The sequence below is a fragment of the Pyrgilauda ruficollis genome, unplaced genomic scaffold, assembly GCF_017590135.1.
Source record: "Pyrgilauda ruficollis isolate IOZ18807 unplaced genomic scaffold, ASM1759013v1 scaffold76, whole genome shotgun sequence".
Taxonomy (NCBI): Eukaryota; Metazoa; Chordata; class Aves; order Passeriformes; family Passeridae; genus Pyrgilauda; species Pyrgilauda ruficollis.
In genome coordinates this window covers 2230956-2247368 of record NW_024529488.1, presented here as the reverse complement: position 1 = coordinate 2247368, position 16413 = coordinate 2230956, and the positions used below count along the sequence as shown (strand labels likewise).

The window sequence follows — 16413 nt, the reverse complement described above, 5'->3', positions numbered from 1 at the left end:
CTCTTGGTGCCTGCCCCGGAAGAGCTCGGGTTCCACTGGAAAGTGGGCGGGAGAGGCCGTGCCCGCCCCGGAAATAGCGCGGCCGCGGGCGGGGAAGCAGAGCGCTTGGTCGGCCCGCGCGCGGTGTCTCGGCCCAGTGCTTCTCGGAGCTCCTCAGCGCTCCGCACCGCTCCGCACCGCTCCTCCCGGCTGCTCCGCACCGCTCCTCCCGGCTGCTCCGCACCGCCGCTCCCAACTGCTCCGCACCGCCGCTCCCGACTGCTCCTCTCCGCCGGCACCATCTCCGCCTCTCCGCCGGGAAGCGCCCGCTCTCCTCCTCCCCCTCTCTTGGTGCCTGCCCCGGAAGAGCTCGGGTTCCACTGGAAAGTGGGCGGGAGAGGCCGTGCCCGCCCCGGAAATAGCGCGGCCGCGGGCGGGGAAGCAGAGCGCTTGGTCGGCCCGCGCGCGGTGTCTCGGCCCAGTGCTTCTCGGAGCTCCTCAGCGCTCCGCACCGCTCCGCACCGCTCCTCCCGGCTGCTCCGCACCGCTCCTCCCGGCTGCTCCGCACCGCTCCTCCCGGCTGCTCCGCACCGCTCCTCCCGGCTGCTCCGCACCGCTCCTCCCGGCTGCTCCGCACCGCTCCTCCCGGCTGCTCCGCACCGCTCCTCCCGGCTGCTCCGCACCGCTCCTCCCGGCTGCTCCGCACCGCCGCTCCCGACTGCTCCTCTCCGCCGCTCCCGACTGCTCCTCTCCGCCGCTCCTTGCCATGTCGCGGCGGCGGCACAGCGACGACAGCGATGGTGAGCCCCGCGTCCCCCCCGAGGTGGCCCGGCAGGGAGGGTGGCTTGGGCGGGATGGAGGAGCGGCGGGATGGAGGAGCGGCAGGGTTTCTGCGGCGTCCGTAACGCTGTGCTCGGTGTGTTGTTGGAGCAGGGCAGCCCCACAAGAGACGGAGGACGTCCGAGCCGTCGGAGATCGAGGAGAGGCTCGAGTCGCTCATCTGCAGGGTGGGAGAGAAGGTAGGTGGGCCGGCGATTCGGGAAGAGTTAAAACCTGGTTTCCTTTCGCCTTCTCTCCTTCCCGTGCGTGGTGTAGGAGCATTTCGTTTGTAAAAGCGACCCTCAAAAAAAAAATTATTTTATGGAATGGATCCGCAGTTGCCTTTTTTTTTTTTTTTTTTTTTTTGCTAAGCCACGTGCTGTGGCGGGTAAGAGCTTAAATCGCAGTGTAGTGCTTCCCAATCGGCGATAAACGGCCAGGGAATGGCTACTATTGTATCTAAAGATGGGGCTGATGATTCTAGCCTGCGAAGGGTGTGGAAAAATTAACTGGTCTTCCTACGGCATAAAGTTTCCAGTCCCGACAATGGGGCTGATGGAGGAGGAGGGGGTGGCAGAACAAAAGATGATGATGTTCTGAAAAACAAGGTGTTTTCCTTCGTGCTGAGTTGTTAATGAGTGCTCGGCCGCGCTCATGTTGTTGGGATGTTCCTGAGGTGACGTTAGATTTGCATCCCGCGGGAACGCTGAAGTTCCTAGCAGAGGGTCGGGTGCAGCTCTTAGGCAAGCGAGAGCAGCTCTTCGCTGCTGATGGAACTGGATTGTTGCCCTGAAAAATTAGGCGACATGAAAGGATGCTCTTGTCCAGCTTCATTGTCTTACATGTGAGCGTTGGACTAGTTCGTTTTGCTTGGTTGATGAAACTTTTTTTTTTTTTTTTTTCATTTTAGAGTAATTCATCTTTGGAGAGCAACCTGGAGGGCCTAGCTGGTGTTTTGGAAGCTGATCTGCCAAATTACAAAAGCAAGATACTAAGAATACTGTGTACTGTGTACGTATTGAGAAGGTTTGGGAATGTGGGGTGTGCTTGAAATGTGTATAAAGGCTTAAAAACGTTAAACGTTAGAACTGGTCTGCAGTAGCTGTGGGAACACAGCTATTCCGGGCAAAATCCTGTTTCACATTAAATGCTTAAGACCGGCAAAGTGGGTGCTAACAGCTACCTGTGTTATCCGCGATGTTTTCTCATAACGTTCTCTCCCCTGGTAGTCATGTGCTCATGCCTTTGTAAGCCCATTTGCTAGAGGAGAGGAACTGGGAACGTGAGGAGCAGAAATCAGGCGCTCTGGTGGCTGCCTTCCTCTCTCTCACAAAGTGCAGGAGCAGAGGTGCTGTGTCAGGGTCACTGAGTGGTGTTGAGGGAAGGGTTGTGCAGAGTCTGTCGTAGGAGGTAACACAAGTCCGAAGGAAGGGTGCGGTGCAGGCTATATAGCCTATGCCAAGGTTTTGCAGATACTTAAACTTTATTTTGTAGCAGTACCTTTATTAAAAAGTAAGTAGTGCGCTTCCTTCCCTAGCAGCAGACGGACACTGCTTATAGTATGCTTACATGCATGCAAAAATGGTAGAGGTAAATTACTTTTTTACAGTAGGACCTGGCCTTCCCTATGCTGTGTGATAACATTACTTATTAATTGTGAACTTAAACCAACTTTTTGCATTACTGCGATAAATTCTGTTACTAATATTACTTGTCCAACCCTTCAGTATACCCAGCAATTAGATATAAATGAAAAGCAAATATTTTAGTACTAGAAAGTGATAGCAGCTGTCTTTTCTGATTTTCTCATGAGGCAAGTTTGACTTACAACAGGCAGATTCTAAGATACTGTGCAGTGGCCAATTGGCACATGATGAATAAACAACTAACCCAGTTTTTTTTTTATTTCTTTGTCAGCGCACGTCTGCTACCAGAAAAGCTTACTGTTTACACGACATTGGTGGGCTTGCTGAATGCCAGGAACTACAATTTTGGCGGGGAATTTGTAGAAGCCATGATTCGTCAGCTTAAAGAATGTCTGAAAGTCAACATGTATAATGAAGCTGTGCATTTAGTAAGTGGAGTTTTATTTATATATTTGTTTCATGTCCTTTTTCTTTCCTCCTTTCACCTTTTTGTTACAGAAGAGCTGGACCTTGCAATGTGTGCTTCAGTGTCTTTTGCCATCAATGTGCAGTGCACTGTAAATATTCCAAGAGGAAATGTGTGTTATGTGAGAAGTATTTTCTTTTTCAGGGACGTGGAGTTGTATTATTTGCAAAATTTACTTCCAACAGTATTTTTTTTCTGCAGTGAAAAATTAAATGTGTGTTAAACAGAGGTGCTTTTCACTGCTTGTTCTTCAGTCAAATGTGAAAGATTTTTTTAAAAAGTCAGTGCACTTTCCTTGTATTCAGAGGTAGATGACAATTTTGTGTCTCCTGTGGGAAAAAAAAAATTGAAAAGAATATGAACACTGTAGTTCTTAAAAGCTGTTTTTGATGTCTGGTTTCATTCTGCTGATAAGGGTTGAAGATCAAGCAGTCGGTTTTAAGTGCTGCCTGTCTTTGAAACGATTTGCTTCATCCTTGCTGCTTATAGATTTTGTCTGCTGTAAGGTATTGGAACTTAAGCAGTGTCTGATTTAGAAGCCCACTGCCAAGTTCCCTGCCTTTTTCTGAATCTCACTGGTGAAAATTAAAATTCCAGTCAAGAGACTGATGTTCAGTCTACTGTAGGACACTTTTGCTAAGAAGATCTAATTGCTAGAACCTGTGTTATTTTTGTTATCTGATACTGTATGGAATAGGGACAAGTACAGGGGTTTTCTTCTGTAGTATCAGTTTGCATGTTGCCCACCGTTCCTTAATTAGGAATATTATCCTTACGAAGTTGTTGCAGGGAGAGGGATTAAGGACATTATAATGAACAATATATTAGGAAGCGCCTATGATGCTTGTCATTGAAAGGCGAGTCTGTGCAGTGTGCACAGCCTTTGTGGTACTGAATGAGTATTATACTTCTATTAGTGGTTTGTTTTAATTATTTCATTAATGTTTGTTTGTTCTTGTGCAGCCAGTTTAAAAAGTATTCATTTAGAACATTTTTTTTTCTCTTCTTTAGGTACGTTTTCTGTCCGATCTCGTGAATTGCCATGTAATAGCTGCACCTTCAATGGTAGCTATGTTTGAGAACTTTGTGAGTGTGACACAGGAGGAGGACGTACCCCAGGTAAGCAAAAGATCTGCAGGCTCCCTGGGCCTGTTTCACAATCTGTCTGTACTGTTTGTTCTGTCCTTATGCTTAGAAGTGGGGGGGTTTTAGGGAGAGCAACCTAAATGGATTGGCGCATGCAGTTTCCTCAGCATTAGTAAAAGGAGCCTGTGGCAATTGGGAAATATGTGTACAGTAAGAAAGTATGGTCCTTTATAGTGAAGTGGCCAAATTGAATTTATTTTACCTCACTCTGGCAATTGCAGTGTGCCTAGCTTTTCTGCTGTACTGACAATATCCGGGAGAACTTCAAAAGTGATGCCATTTATCCCATTTTTTAAGATTGCCTAACACAGTTCAAGTGAAAACTTAACTTTTCAAGCATGAATCTTTTTTCTCATGCCTTGCCTATCCAGTCTGCAACTGCTGGTCTTTACATTCCCCCAAAAGAACTTGCTGATGTTTTAAATTAAGATGTGTGTGTACAAAATCTGCTGGAGCTTACGGGTTTTGGTGTATTGCCTTCCTATAGGTGCGATGTGACTGGTATATGTTTGCATTTCTGTCATCTTTGCCTTGGGTTGGAAAGGAATTATATGAGAAGAAGGATGCTGAAATGGATCGTCTCTTGTCTCAGGCAGAAAGTTATCTGAAGTAAGTTGTAACTGGTTAGAAACACTCTCTCTGGTATCTATTTTAGTGTAAAGTAATAGTGTTGATTATTGCTCACTTTAAAGTATTCTAAAGCTTCAGGTGGGAACTGTTTAGTGGGGGGAACAAAGCCCTAAAAATGCAGTAGGTGAAGAGTTTTTTGACTTGGAAAAGTTTCATGGTCTTGTCTAGTTCTAGGGTATGTTTAAAGTCTTGTTCTGCTCATGCTGAAGCAGCTGGAGCTGTGTGCTATTAGTACAGATCGATTGTTGCATTAGTGTAGTGTTGCTTTCTGTCTAGGTGCTTCAGGTTAACATTGTCAAGGTACTATAATGGAGATATTTTAAGTATCACAAACCTGGCTTTTATCTACTGTAGAATTCATCAGCTGAAGAGAACAAATAGTAGCACACTCACAATAAAAACAAAACTGCTGCCCTAAATTAGTCTGTTAAAACTCAGGTTTTCTTTCCTGTTTAAACAGACGCCGCCAGAAGATTCATGTACCCATGCTGCAAGTGTGGACTGCTGATAAACCACATCCACAAGAAGAGGTGACTAGACTTTACATTTCATTCCTTTAGAAAACTGGGAAAAAATTTTTTTACTAAGGTGTTCTTTTACATGAAATTAGAAGGCACCTCTAAGAGTATGAATGCTTTGATTTGTCTGCTGTTTGCCATTGATTCCAACAAGTTCTGTGTGGGGAGCTCTTTTCCAAGTATTGGGCTGAAATAAGAGGCTGTGTTGAGTAAGGAGGAGGGGATTCTGTTGTTTGCTGCAAGCCCCTGAGGAAAAGTTATGAAGTAAATTGTAGTGTTTGATTTTGAACTGCACGTTACAGGGCTTCATGTTAAAAGGACTTTTTCTGTGAAACTGTGAGCATGCTGGGATATTAGGACTTTTAATACCACCAAAGAGCAGTGACTGTTCACTGGTGTAGTTTCTCTGGGGCTCATGAGGTGCCTGTTGGTGTTTAAAAAATTGCCAGGAGTTAAATTTTACTGACACAAAACTGTATGGACTTAGAAATAGTTCTGGCATTTAGAGTTCTTTAAATTATTTGTTGGTTTACTGAATCAGCAGTTTAAGAAACTCTGGGTTTTTTCTGGATGTAATATGGAATGTATACGTTTCAGGTAGTTCAGGAAACTGCCCTTTTTGTTCAGAGATTCAGCAGATCTAATGTTTCTCACCTTTCCCTTCAGTATTTAGACTGCCTTTGGTCTCAGATTCAGAAATTGAAAAAAGACCGTTGGCAAGAGCGGCATATCCTGAGGCCCTACTTGGCTTTTGACAGCGTTCTCTGTGAGGCACTGCAACACAATCTGCCTCCCTTCACGCCCCCACCTCACACTGAAGATTCTGTGTACCCGATGCCAAGGGTTATTTTTAGAATGTTTGACTACACGGATGACCCTGAGGTACGTGATTGATGCGGGTAATGGTGAGAGGATTTCACGAGTTCCTGGGGCAGTACTGGTGAAAATGTGATGTTATCTCTCCCAGAACAGTGAGTGCTTGGAAGGCCAGAACCAAAACAGAGTCTGCTGCCTTTTACCTTCGCTTATTGGCTTCTGGTTTTTGCAGTGAAGAAGACCATGACTGTGTATTCTTCCACTCTATGGCTTTATTATAGTCTAGCTTAGCTGGTTTTTTTTTTTTTTTGTTTTTTTTTTTCCAGTGACTCCACAAAGCAAGGGAAGAAGTAAATGCTCTGTGAACTTAGAATCATGTTCTCTAATTTTGTTCTTATCTCTTCTTTTAATGAGTCCCACTATTCACTTTGTTTTAAACATGGGTGACTCTGAGGTTTGTGTGGAAATGATTCATACCAGCTTTTCAGTCGTGAAGGATATAGGACAGCTGAGACCTCATGGTGTTTATATGGATGTTGGATTACTTTTTTCTACCTGCAAATGTGTCTAAGAAAGCTTGTTGCCTGTGGTACCACTGCATTAGCAGTGATCTTCATGGGTCTTCACTTTCTCTTACCAGGGTCCTGTCATGCCTGGCAGCCACTCCGTTGAGAGATTTGTAATAGAGGAGAACCTCCACTGCATCATCAAATCTCACTGGAAAGAGAGAAAGACTTGGTAGGAGGAGCTTAATACTGGGGGGCTGTGGCACTTTTTAAATGCTACCATGGCTTTGGTGCTAGTGGGGATATGTCCTGCACTGGTTATGCAAGAGCTCCATATCAAACGTTTCCTGAAGCTGGTGGTGTAAAAGTTTATTTACTACATTTATCTGTGCTGAAACTGTTGCCCGGAATACTGTTTATCCATAACATCCAGATAACAGAGAGTCTGTGTAATCCAGAGGGCAGTAGTTTCTTGGGAGAGGAATCCCTTGGTAATACGGCATGTGCTGCAAAAAGTATGCAGACGTGCCTTATTCCTCATGGGATCTCTGTGGAAAATGTGGTTATGTTGTGCTTCCTGGAATGCTTATTTGTTGGGGCAGTGAGCATGGAGCTGGTTCATCTGCAGCTGACTGAGCATTGGTGTTTATGGACACCTCCTTCTTGTGCTTCCTGTGAGAATTACATGACAGGGATAATTGAGTTTACTCTGGGGAGTCACTGCAGGGCCAGATTTCATCAGTTTCAATTCAGCTGTGCCAGGAGGCAGTCAGGGCACTTTATTTCTGCTCAAACACTATCTGATGTGGATAATTGATAACCAAAATGGTTTACCACAGCTGTCACACTTCTGTATGAAAACTATCAAACCCTGAATAATATGCATGAAATGGGCAGCGAAATGTTTTTGGTGATGGCATGTGATAAAGTTTCGTGGTTGCAGCTGTGTCGTGTTGTTGCTGTTACTGGGATAGTCTTCATTAATTCTCAGAGGATAGTAAAAGACCAGGAGAGATACAAGATTTGCCAGAGGTAGTGGTTTGCTTTGCACAAATGATAGGTGATAATAACCGATTAAAAGATAAGGCATTTGAAAAATGAGAGTTTCTTATGTAAACCATTAGCTTAATTGTACTTTCAAGTCATTCTGAACATCTAATTGTTTGGGATAATTTTTTTTTCCCCTTTTCATGTACACATGCTACAATTACAGATCACTGTGACTTTCCACTGTGCTAAACCATTGTGGGTAGTAGGATAGTGTTCAAGCAGTGTTACTGCTGCACATTGTTACATATCGTAGTTTAGGCAGTGCTAGTGAATCCTTGTGCTGTTTCTTTCCTTCGGTGCTCTGAGGGTCAGATAACAGATTTTGGAAGGATTATTGATTGTTTGGTGTTGTTTTTGTTTTCTGTAATTCTCTTGCTTGAGTTTTATATCACATTTGCTGTGTTATGTTTGAATTTATTGTGTCTGTGGTTTTACAGTGCTGCACAGCTGTTGAGCTATCCGGGAAATAACAAGATCCCTTTGAACTACCACATAGTAGAGGTATGGATTTTATAGATCACCTCTTTAGTGCTCCATTATTTCATGAGTAACACATCCCTGTTAGTTCCATTATAAGTTCCTTAAATTACAGTTTGATCTGGGAATCAACCAGAATTTTATTAAATTCAACCAACAGCTTTTAAATGAACAGGTTTATGTACAATTGAGTGATAGTCTTGTGCTGTTGTCATTTTAACTTGGTGCATTCCATTTTAAACTGAAATATAAGAGGAAACACGCACAAACTGAAGTTCAAGGAACTCAATTTAAACATTAGAAAAATCTATTTTTAATGCAAAGGTGATTAAGCACTGTTGTTAGAGTAGCAGAAGTTCAAAACCTAGCAGGACACAGCCCTAAGCAACCTGCTCTAGGTGACCCTTGCAGTATGCAGGGGGCTTTTGACTTGATGATCTCCAGTTAGACTCAGCCATTCTGCATGATTTTATGTTTGAATCTTCGAAATTATTTTGTCGTACTAGCCTTGAAAAGAAGTTCTAGTGAAGTAGCAACATGTTTCCTCTGGGACATCTCCTTACTTGAGAATTCTAGATAACTGTTATGTGTACCAGCAGAGCAGCACAGATCTTCTTTTACTGCCTTCATTGAAAACTGTTTTCAAGTTGCAGAGCCATATTCACTAATTTTCATCAAAAATTCAGAGGAATTAACAGAGTAGAGTAAAAGTAACTTGTTGTATAAAGGCTTTATGAAGAAGTAATTAGAAGTATGATTTTCAGAAGTAATTATGACAAGAAATAATTCCATGTAGAATATTGATTTTAAAGTGGGATTAAGAATTCCTTTCACCACCAAAATGCCAAATACTCTGATTGCTGTGAAATTGCATGAGTTTTGGTCACCTCTGTTCTTTTTGTACTCTGAATTCAGAACAGTATTAAATTTATTACATTAAACAGTGTTAAAATTAGGAATAATTTTATGCCTTAACATTGAAGTACATGCAGTGATTTTATCTCCAGTATCTTGAAGTGCTGTAAAAAGTGATGGAAAAACTAAAAGTGTATAAATTCTATGACTAACACTGGAAAAATTCCCTTTTTTTTCTTGTGAAGTTTCACTGAGTTTCAGAATGTCCACTTGTTATTTCCTGTATTGAAAAATGGAGCCATTTTCTGCCCAACAGGGTTTTCCCTACCTTTTGGCAATATCTGTCTGAACAAAATGTCCAAATTATGCTGACACAGAAAGGTTCCCCAGCATCTTACAGTCTCTTCATGCTTTTGAGTCCTTCCTTAGAAAAACAAGTTCTAGCCAATGTGTTTTCATGTGATGTTTTCGAAATCTATAAATGCATGTCAATATCTTATACAAGTAAGACTTTCCTAAAAAAAAAAAAAAAAAGCTCCTTTAAGCTTCATTCAAAAATTTAAAGAGGAAACTGATCAACCATAATGAATCAGTTTCCCGACTCCTTTGATGTAATTTAAATTTAGTTGAGAGTGGAATACGAAATAAACAACTCAAAGGTGGATGCTGTACAGTGATGATTTTTTTTTTTCTAGCACCCAGAGTTTGACATGCTGTTATTATAGGCATACTTTAAAATAAGAATACAAATGCTGACTGCAGGATTATTTTCATGTTTCTTAGAAGGGTTTCTCCAAGTGGTGGTGAGCGTATGTATTTGTTGTATGAAATGCTGGTTGTAATTCTCGGTTTAAAGTTGTGACTTTATTTATATACTGTTTTGTATAGAAGAAAAGAGAACACAATGGAAAAGATAAAAATGAATTTTAATGCATATATTCTTTTAACTGTGCCCATTTCTACTGTTATATGCTATGTTTGTTTGACATAATAGATGTGTAATGCCAGTGTTGAGTTAGCATGAAATGACAAGAGCAGTTAGAGTGGACTGTATTAGTACAGTGTTGTGTTACAACTGCCTCTTACACATTGGACTGTGTTCTTATTCTGTGATTTCCTCTCCCACAGGTAATATTTGCAGAGTTGTTTCAGCTGCCGTCTCCACCACATATTGAAGTCATGTACACAACGCTGCTGATTGAGCTGTGCAAACTTCAGCCTGGCTCCTTACCACAAGTTGTATCCTTTCTGTGCTCCCAAGGAGCATTTATGAAATGCAGTCTTCATTTTGTTTGTTCTGTAGCTGATGGGACAGTAATAAATACTATTAATATTTTACAGTATTAGTATTTCACAGTATCTGCAGGAAACTTTTACTGGAGCACTTGCATTGCTTGTTGCATGGTGTGAATTCTGTCCTTCTGTAGAAGAAGCCAGCAGTCTTGTTGCCATAAGAACAAATTGGGATTACAGGGTGGAACTCAAAATATTCTTTGCTTTTTCTACTGTGGATTTACTTAATTTACCTGATTTTGGAGTAGGCTCAGGGGGCTTCCAATACAAAAAGTTGATGACATTCTATTAAAAACTGCAAATTAAAAACATCTGACTTACCTACTTCTTTTTGGTAAACCTTAATAAGCAACTTTAAGCTTGCGCAAGCCACAGAAATGCTCTACATGCGTTTGGACACAATGAACACTACATGTGTGGACAGGTAAATGTGTTTTGGAGATGGTGGAAAACATTCCTTGATATCCAGTGTGGAAGAAAACAGTGGTTTGGAAAGAGTAGTTAGAAAGCCTTATTAGAGCTACCTGATGTTATTCAAAATGTTTTGTGAGCTCCGGCTTTGAGTGATTTGCATGGAAAGCAGAGGATTTACTACTTGCCTCTCCTCCCAGGAACGCCCCCCTGCAAGTCCAGCTGTCTGTGCAGGACAGTTAAGATCAGTGACAGCTTTCCATGTTCAGAATTGTTCATGGTTGTGCAGCACTCTGCTGCCTGCTCCCTAGTGGTGGGGGGTGTGACTTGTAAGAGAAGTTGATGGCATCTGTGCCACCCAGAGGAGGAAAATGGTGGTGGTTTTAGCCTTTCAGTGAAGTCTGCATTGAGTAGGAGAGTAGTTAATGACTCATTAAAAATGTTGTGTATTCACAGTAAGTTTACATTTTAATTGGTAGTTAAATACTTCATCTCTTCATGTGAAATGCTTCGCAGGCTATTTGTCCATAAAACCTTTTTGACTACAAACGGAATCTTTTGTATCTCAGCCATTACAACTTGTTTAATGCTGTAATAGCTTAAATAGTTTAGGCTCGTCTTGGAAAAGTAGAATGCATTTATGAGAAAAGCTCACCTGAAAGTTTTCCTGGACTTCTGACATTTAACAGAGTTTTTTTGTTTTTTTTTCTAATTAAGATTTATTAACTGGTTTTCGCACCACTTGAGCAACTTTCAGTTCCGTTGGAGCTGGGAAGACTGGTAAGTTTCTATCCTTTGGATTCAAACCAGATATTGCTAAAACCTAAACGTTTCAAACACATCTGGAAAGTATCATAGTATGGTGGCCCTGTTAATGGCTTTCGTCTAGCTTATCAGAGACCTTTTGTTATCTGTCCACCAGCATTTGGTGGTAGATTATCTTGGGAATCTTAATCACTGTATTGTCCCTGGTGAACTTTGTGGTAAATCTCAAACCTTAAAGAGGGGAAGCAGAAATGTGATCCCTTTAATTTGTCCTGCACTTTCTGTCAGTTGCTACCAAACTTTCCTAAATGCCTCCACGTACCTTTTCTGTACTTTGGTTTGTGCTGACTCTTTGTATCCTGAATTCATTCTGTTGTTTTGCTCTCTGCCCTGTCCTAAACCATTATAACTGTCATTATAACTTTTATCGTTGAGACCTTGTGGTCTTTTTCCCACCTGCCAAATCCTTGTGCCTGAAGTTCCCTCAGAGCTTGCCCTGCCGTCTGTTCTTACTATGCCACATTTTGATCCGGCATCTGTAGCAGGAGCTCCCTGGAGTCCATTAATGTCTGAGCACAGGTTCCCTGAGATTTCCATTCCAGGCACCCATGTAGCAAGGGAGATTCCCTTGAGGCCAAGTCCTCCATGGAGTAATTTCCACAGGCTGTTGACTGTACCTGCATTCTGTAGGTGATCTGCCTGAGAGTCCTTGTGGCAGGGGGGTTTATCAGCCTTGTGATAGGGTTCTGTGGCTTTACTTAAATTTCTTGCACTGTACTCTTGTGGAGTTGCGTGCTTTGTGGCTATCCTGGTGTGCATCCATGTTGACTGACCAGGCAGCAGTTTTCAATGAGGTAATTTTAGTTTGCCAGGATGTTCCCTGATGGCAATGTTTCTGTGGATCTCTCTCACAAGAGATTCTTTTCACAAATCTTGCTGTAACTGTATTTCAGGCTTTTCTTTACCTGCAATGCATTTGAAATCAGCCAGAAGAGCTGAGGGGGAAAGACTATGAAATCACTCAAGGTTCCTTTCCTAAGGAAAGGGAAAGCCATCTAACCATAGCCACAAATAATTTTTAATGTGGTGGGGGAAGGGAGGTTACTTGAAAATCTATCACACAGAGAAGAGATTCCAGCAATGCTAATTGCCAATAAGGAAGTAGTGATTAACTTACCTCAATGGCTTTAAAGTGCCTACACTCTAATGGTGCAGCACCCCCATTGTCTTCAGACTGTGAGTGTTTTGTACTATCAGACCAAACCAAAAAGAGACTAAAAAGACTAAATGCTTTTGCTAAAAGCCATTGTATTCTGTCCTTCAATAGGTCAGATTGTCTTACTCAGGACCTTGAAAAACCCAAACCCAAATTTGTGAGAGAGGTTTTGGAAAAGTGCATGCGGTAAGTAAGATCTTTCCATAGTTGCCATTCAAGGCAAAGTTTCATCTGAATACTGTCGGAGTCCTTTTAACTTGACTTTTGTCAATAGATGTGTCTTGGGCACATCTATTCGTACAATTAATTTTCAGTTAAAAGATGAGTCTGTTGTTTGTATGATTTTTAATCTGGTTTACCGGCTGTAGGACACTGCTTTAAAGAGAGGGAGAAACAGGTGGTGCAGAGAGTAGTGAGCTGTCCATGCACACTGTAGTTACATAAAGACATGCTTCACCATAGGCATGGGAAGAAAATTTAGGCTATATTCATGGAATCTATTCAGCATGCACAGAAGTAGAGGGAACTGACCATTAATTTTATTAAAAATTGAGAACCTAGTTTTGATTTTTCTAGGTGCCTCTAATTTTCATTTACTTTAAACTAACGAACAACTGTCTGAATAAACCAAATCTCCAAACCCAACAAGACTACATAATCAGTAGTTCTGATAAGTAGTCTGGGTTTAAAATTGTTGAGATTAGAGTGGTGTAGGAGAGAGAAAGAGTTGAAAAAGCCTATGTTATTCAGCATCTTATGTGAAAACAATCAATGTTTGGGTGAATTCCATATCTGAAGTGCGAAAGCAGTGTGCTGCACAACAAATGCATTTTTTTTGTGTGACAGTATTCCATTTCAGTGAAAACTCTGATAGCAAATTATGTCTTTGTGAGAGTGAATGAACCTGAAAAGTAAAATTAAAATGTCTCGTCTAGTATTTTTCCTGCTTTGAATGATGACATCTTACTAGGTTTCTGCAGCACATCACAGGTTTTTGCATAAAATTTTTTACCAGACAGCCTTTTCATAAGGCAAATTAATTGTATGAAGATGCAACTCTAGCATCACAGAGTTAAAATAGAAAGCATGTACTAGTAAGTTTGGTTTACTCAGCTCTTACTACCCAGCAGAAACTAGCATTCTGTTGTATAGGCATTCTGAATCTTGTTCTATGGACATTAAATAGAGAAAAAAACATTATAGAGGACTCTTTAGCTGTGGTGTTATTCCCTTTTCAATTCTACTGATGTGAAACTTGTTATTTCCAGACTCTCCTACCATCAGCGAATAATAGACATTGTTCCTGCAAGTTTTTCTGTCCTCAGTCCTGCTAATCCCGTGTGCATTTACAAATACGGAGATGAGAGCAATAGTAAGTATTAAAATTACTAGTTTTCAAGTTGAAGAAGTATTTCAGAGCAAGGGAGCACACTAGATTGACAGTAATATAAGTTGTCTTGATAAAAAAGAATGCAGATCAAATATACCTGATTTTCGCATGGGTAAATATGCTTCACATGAGCAATTAATATGTATTAAGCCTTGATCTCTCTAATAAAATGCTGTCTGCTACTTATGAAGCAAAGAAAATCCAGATACATCAAGATACTATTGCTGATATGGCTGTGGTGTTGTGCCGTGTTATTTGCCACAAGTCTAAAATTGGACAATTCATCTATTTCACCTGTTTGAGCACAATACTATGGAAAGCAGCATCTGAAGTGATAATGAGAAATTATTTTTTGAACTTCATGAAGCACTAAAATATTTTACCAGTAAACTTGATATAACGAGCATACAGAAGGAGCAGACACCATAAAGACTGAAGTAGAGAGAGACCTTATTATTCCTTTTATTGCTCAGTGTAAATACAGTCCTAAGCATAAAAGTGTCATCATCAAAGATACAGTGTGGGAAAACATGGAAGTATTGTATTTTTAGAAACCTGGTGGAAGCTGAAATAGACTTTTAGTGAGGAACATGATTGCTTGAGCTCAGGTCTAAAAGTTCTACTCCAAATTTTGAATTTAACATGAAGACCAGAATATTTTGTGGCATATTGAGGTCGACAATGATATTTGAAACACCAAGTTTTAGGTGTAACTGGGAAGGGTACTTGTTTCTCTGCAAGGCAGACTGATGTTAAACGTGCTTACTTGCCTTTCCATAATTTTGACCTTTTTTTGTTCTTCTTCAGGGTCTCTTCCTGGATATACTGTGGCACTCTGTTTAACAATTGCAATTAAAAATAAGGCCAGCAACGATGAAATCTTCAGCATTTTAAAAGATGTACCTAATCCAAACCAGGATGATGATGATGGTAAGATACAAGCTGTTATCCTTTAACAAGCTGTCATTTATTCTGTGTGTAGACTGATCTGCCATGCTTTGGAGCTGAATGTGTTGGTTCACAGACCTGTATGCTTTTCCTTCTAGTAGTTGGTTTCAATTTAGCAGTAAATACACCACTGCTAGTTTTTTTTTTTTGTAAGCATCCTACATGCAGAGGCATGCCTGTTTTTCCTAATAGAGATAGCCTGGTGCTTGAGGTGTGTTTTCTTGCAATTATTGATGGAATAAAAGAATTTAACATCTCCTTTGCTTTCAGCTGCAGAGGACTGTTTTGAAATTCAGTGCTTCTGCCCTAAGAGCTTACCTCCCCTCAGGGCAGTCCCACAGCATATTAGACAGCCAGCCTGCTGGCTGGCATGTTCCACAGATGAAAACTCACAGTGGGACTACTCACATTCCTCTTAGCCTTGCAGCCACAGGCAGCAACTCATTCCTAAAGCCTGAGTGTTTCATGGAGTGAGGGGTGTGAGAGGGAGTTAGAAGTGATCTAAAGAATGGCGAATGCTTCATTATTTTTGTAGTATTTGCAGGGGCTCAGCTATACAGGCAGAGAGCAACCATAATATGTTGGATTTTTTTTCCCCTGGGATCCACTGTCATGTTTCCTGATTTGCTTTGGGCATTACCTACATATTAATGCTCTTCCTTCTGCCTGTCTTCAGCTTCAGGAGAGCACCTGTCACCATTCACCATAGTAACCATATTTGATGTACGTGCCTGGTGGACCTTTCTCCTATATCCTAAATGGTTGGCCTCTGTACGTTAATGATCCTTACCTTCCCCCCTCCTCACTTAGACCCCATCTTTATGGCCTTCTCAGCCCTCATCTTGGTGCACAGCTGCAGTTTCCTTTGCTGACATCAGTGCTGTCACATGCTGGTGGGGTGGTGTGTTTCTGATAGAGTTCCGTGTTGGTGAAGAAGCTTCCTGCACATCTTCTCCATGGCAAAAGTGGAGCGTGAAACTGCATATTTTGGGGGAGTCATTGCTAGCTCCTTGCTCAGCCCTGCAAAACTGTGTTGGTGGAACTCTTGTGAAATGAGCTAAAATCATAAGTTATCTCTACAGCTGTGTGAGTAGCTTACATGCTTTACTTGAAGTATTTATTGGTTTCAACTTCAAATAACTTGCAGGTGAAGGATTTACTTTCAACCCTCTGAAAATAGAAGTCTTTGTTCAAACTCTGCTCCATCTAGCTGCAAAGTCTTTTAGCCACTCCTTCAGCGCCCTGGCAAAGTAAGTATAATATGTGCATTATTTTGGGCTCACAGAACAGTTTAATTCTGACAGTGAAATGCATGATAGAAAAAGTGGAATGCAAGCTTCAGCAGTGTTGGTACTCCACAAAGCAATATGACTAGGAGAGCTAATGACATTGCTTACTGAAGGAATGGTAATATAAATCCTGATTATACATATAGATGTATTGTACATTATGAATGGAATTAACAGAAATGTATGCATTGCA

The 16413-nt window shown here is 41.5% G+C and overlaps 1 protein-coding gene across 1 annotated transcript in view; it reads left to right on the top strand.

Annotated features, from left to right (window-relative positions):
• Positions 1–627: 627 nt before the first annotated feature.
• NCBP1 (nuclear cap binding protein subunit 1) overlaps positions 628–16413 on the top strand; it is a 28232-nt gene continuing 12446 nt past the window's right edge. The window contains exons 1-17 of the mRNA XM_041486397.1: positions 628–779; positions 913–998; positions 1709–1809; positions 2716–2872; positions 3922–4029; positions 4544–4665; positions 5147–5216; positions 5871–6086; positions 6661–6758; positions 8014–8077; positions 10037–10147; positions 10561–10625; positions 11330–11392; positions 12705–12779; positions 13862–13965; positions 14791–14913; positions 16079–16181. Coding sequence (XP_041342331.1) covers positions 746–779; positions 913–998; positions 1709–1809; positions 2716–2872; positions 3922–4029; positions 4544–4665; positions 5147–5216; positions 5871–6086; positions 6661–6758; positions 8014–8077; positions 10037–10147; positions 10561–10625; positions 11330–11392; positions 12705–12779; positions 13862–13965; positions 14791–14913; positions 16079–16181 — 1700 coding nt within the window. The 5' untranslated portion in view covers positions 628–745. The remainder of the gene's footprint in view (positions 780–912; positions 999–1708; positions 1810–2715; positions 2873–3921; positions 4030–4543; positions 4666–5146; positions 5217–5870; positions 6087–6660; positions 6759–8013; positions 8078–10036; positions 10148–10560; positions 10626–11329; positions 11393–12704; positions 12780–13861; positions 13966–14790; positions 14914–16078; positions 16182–16413) is intronic.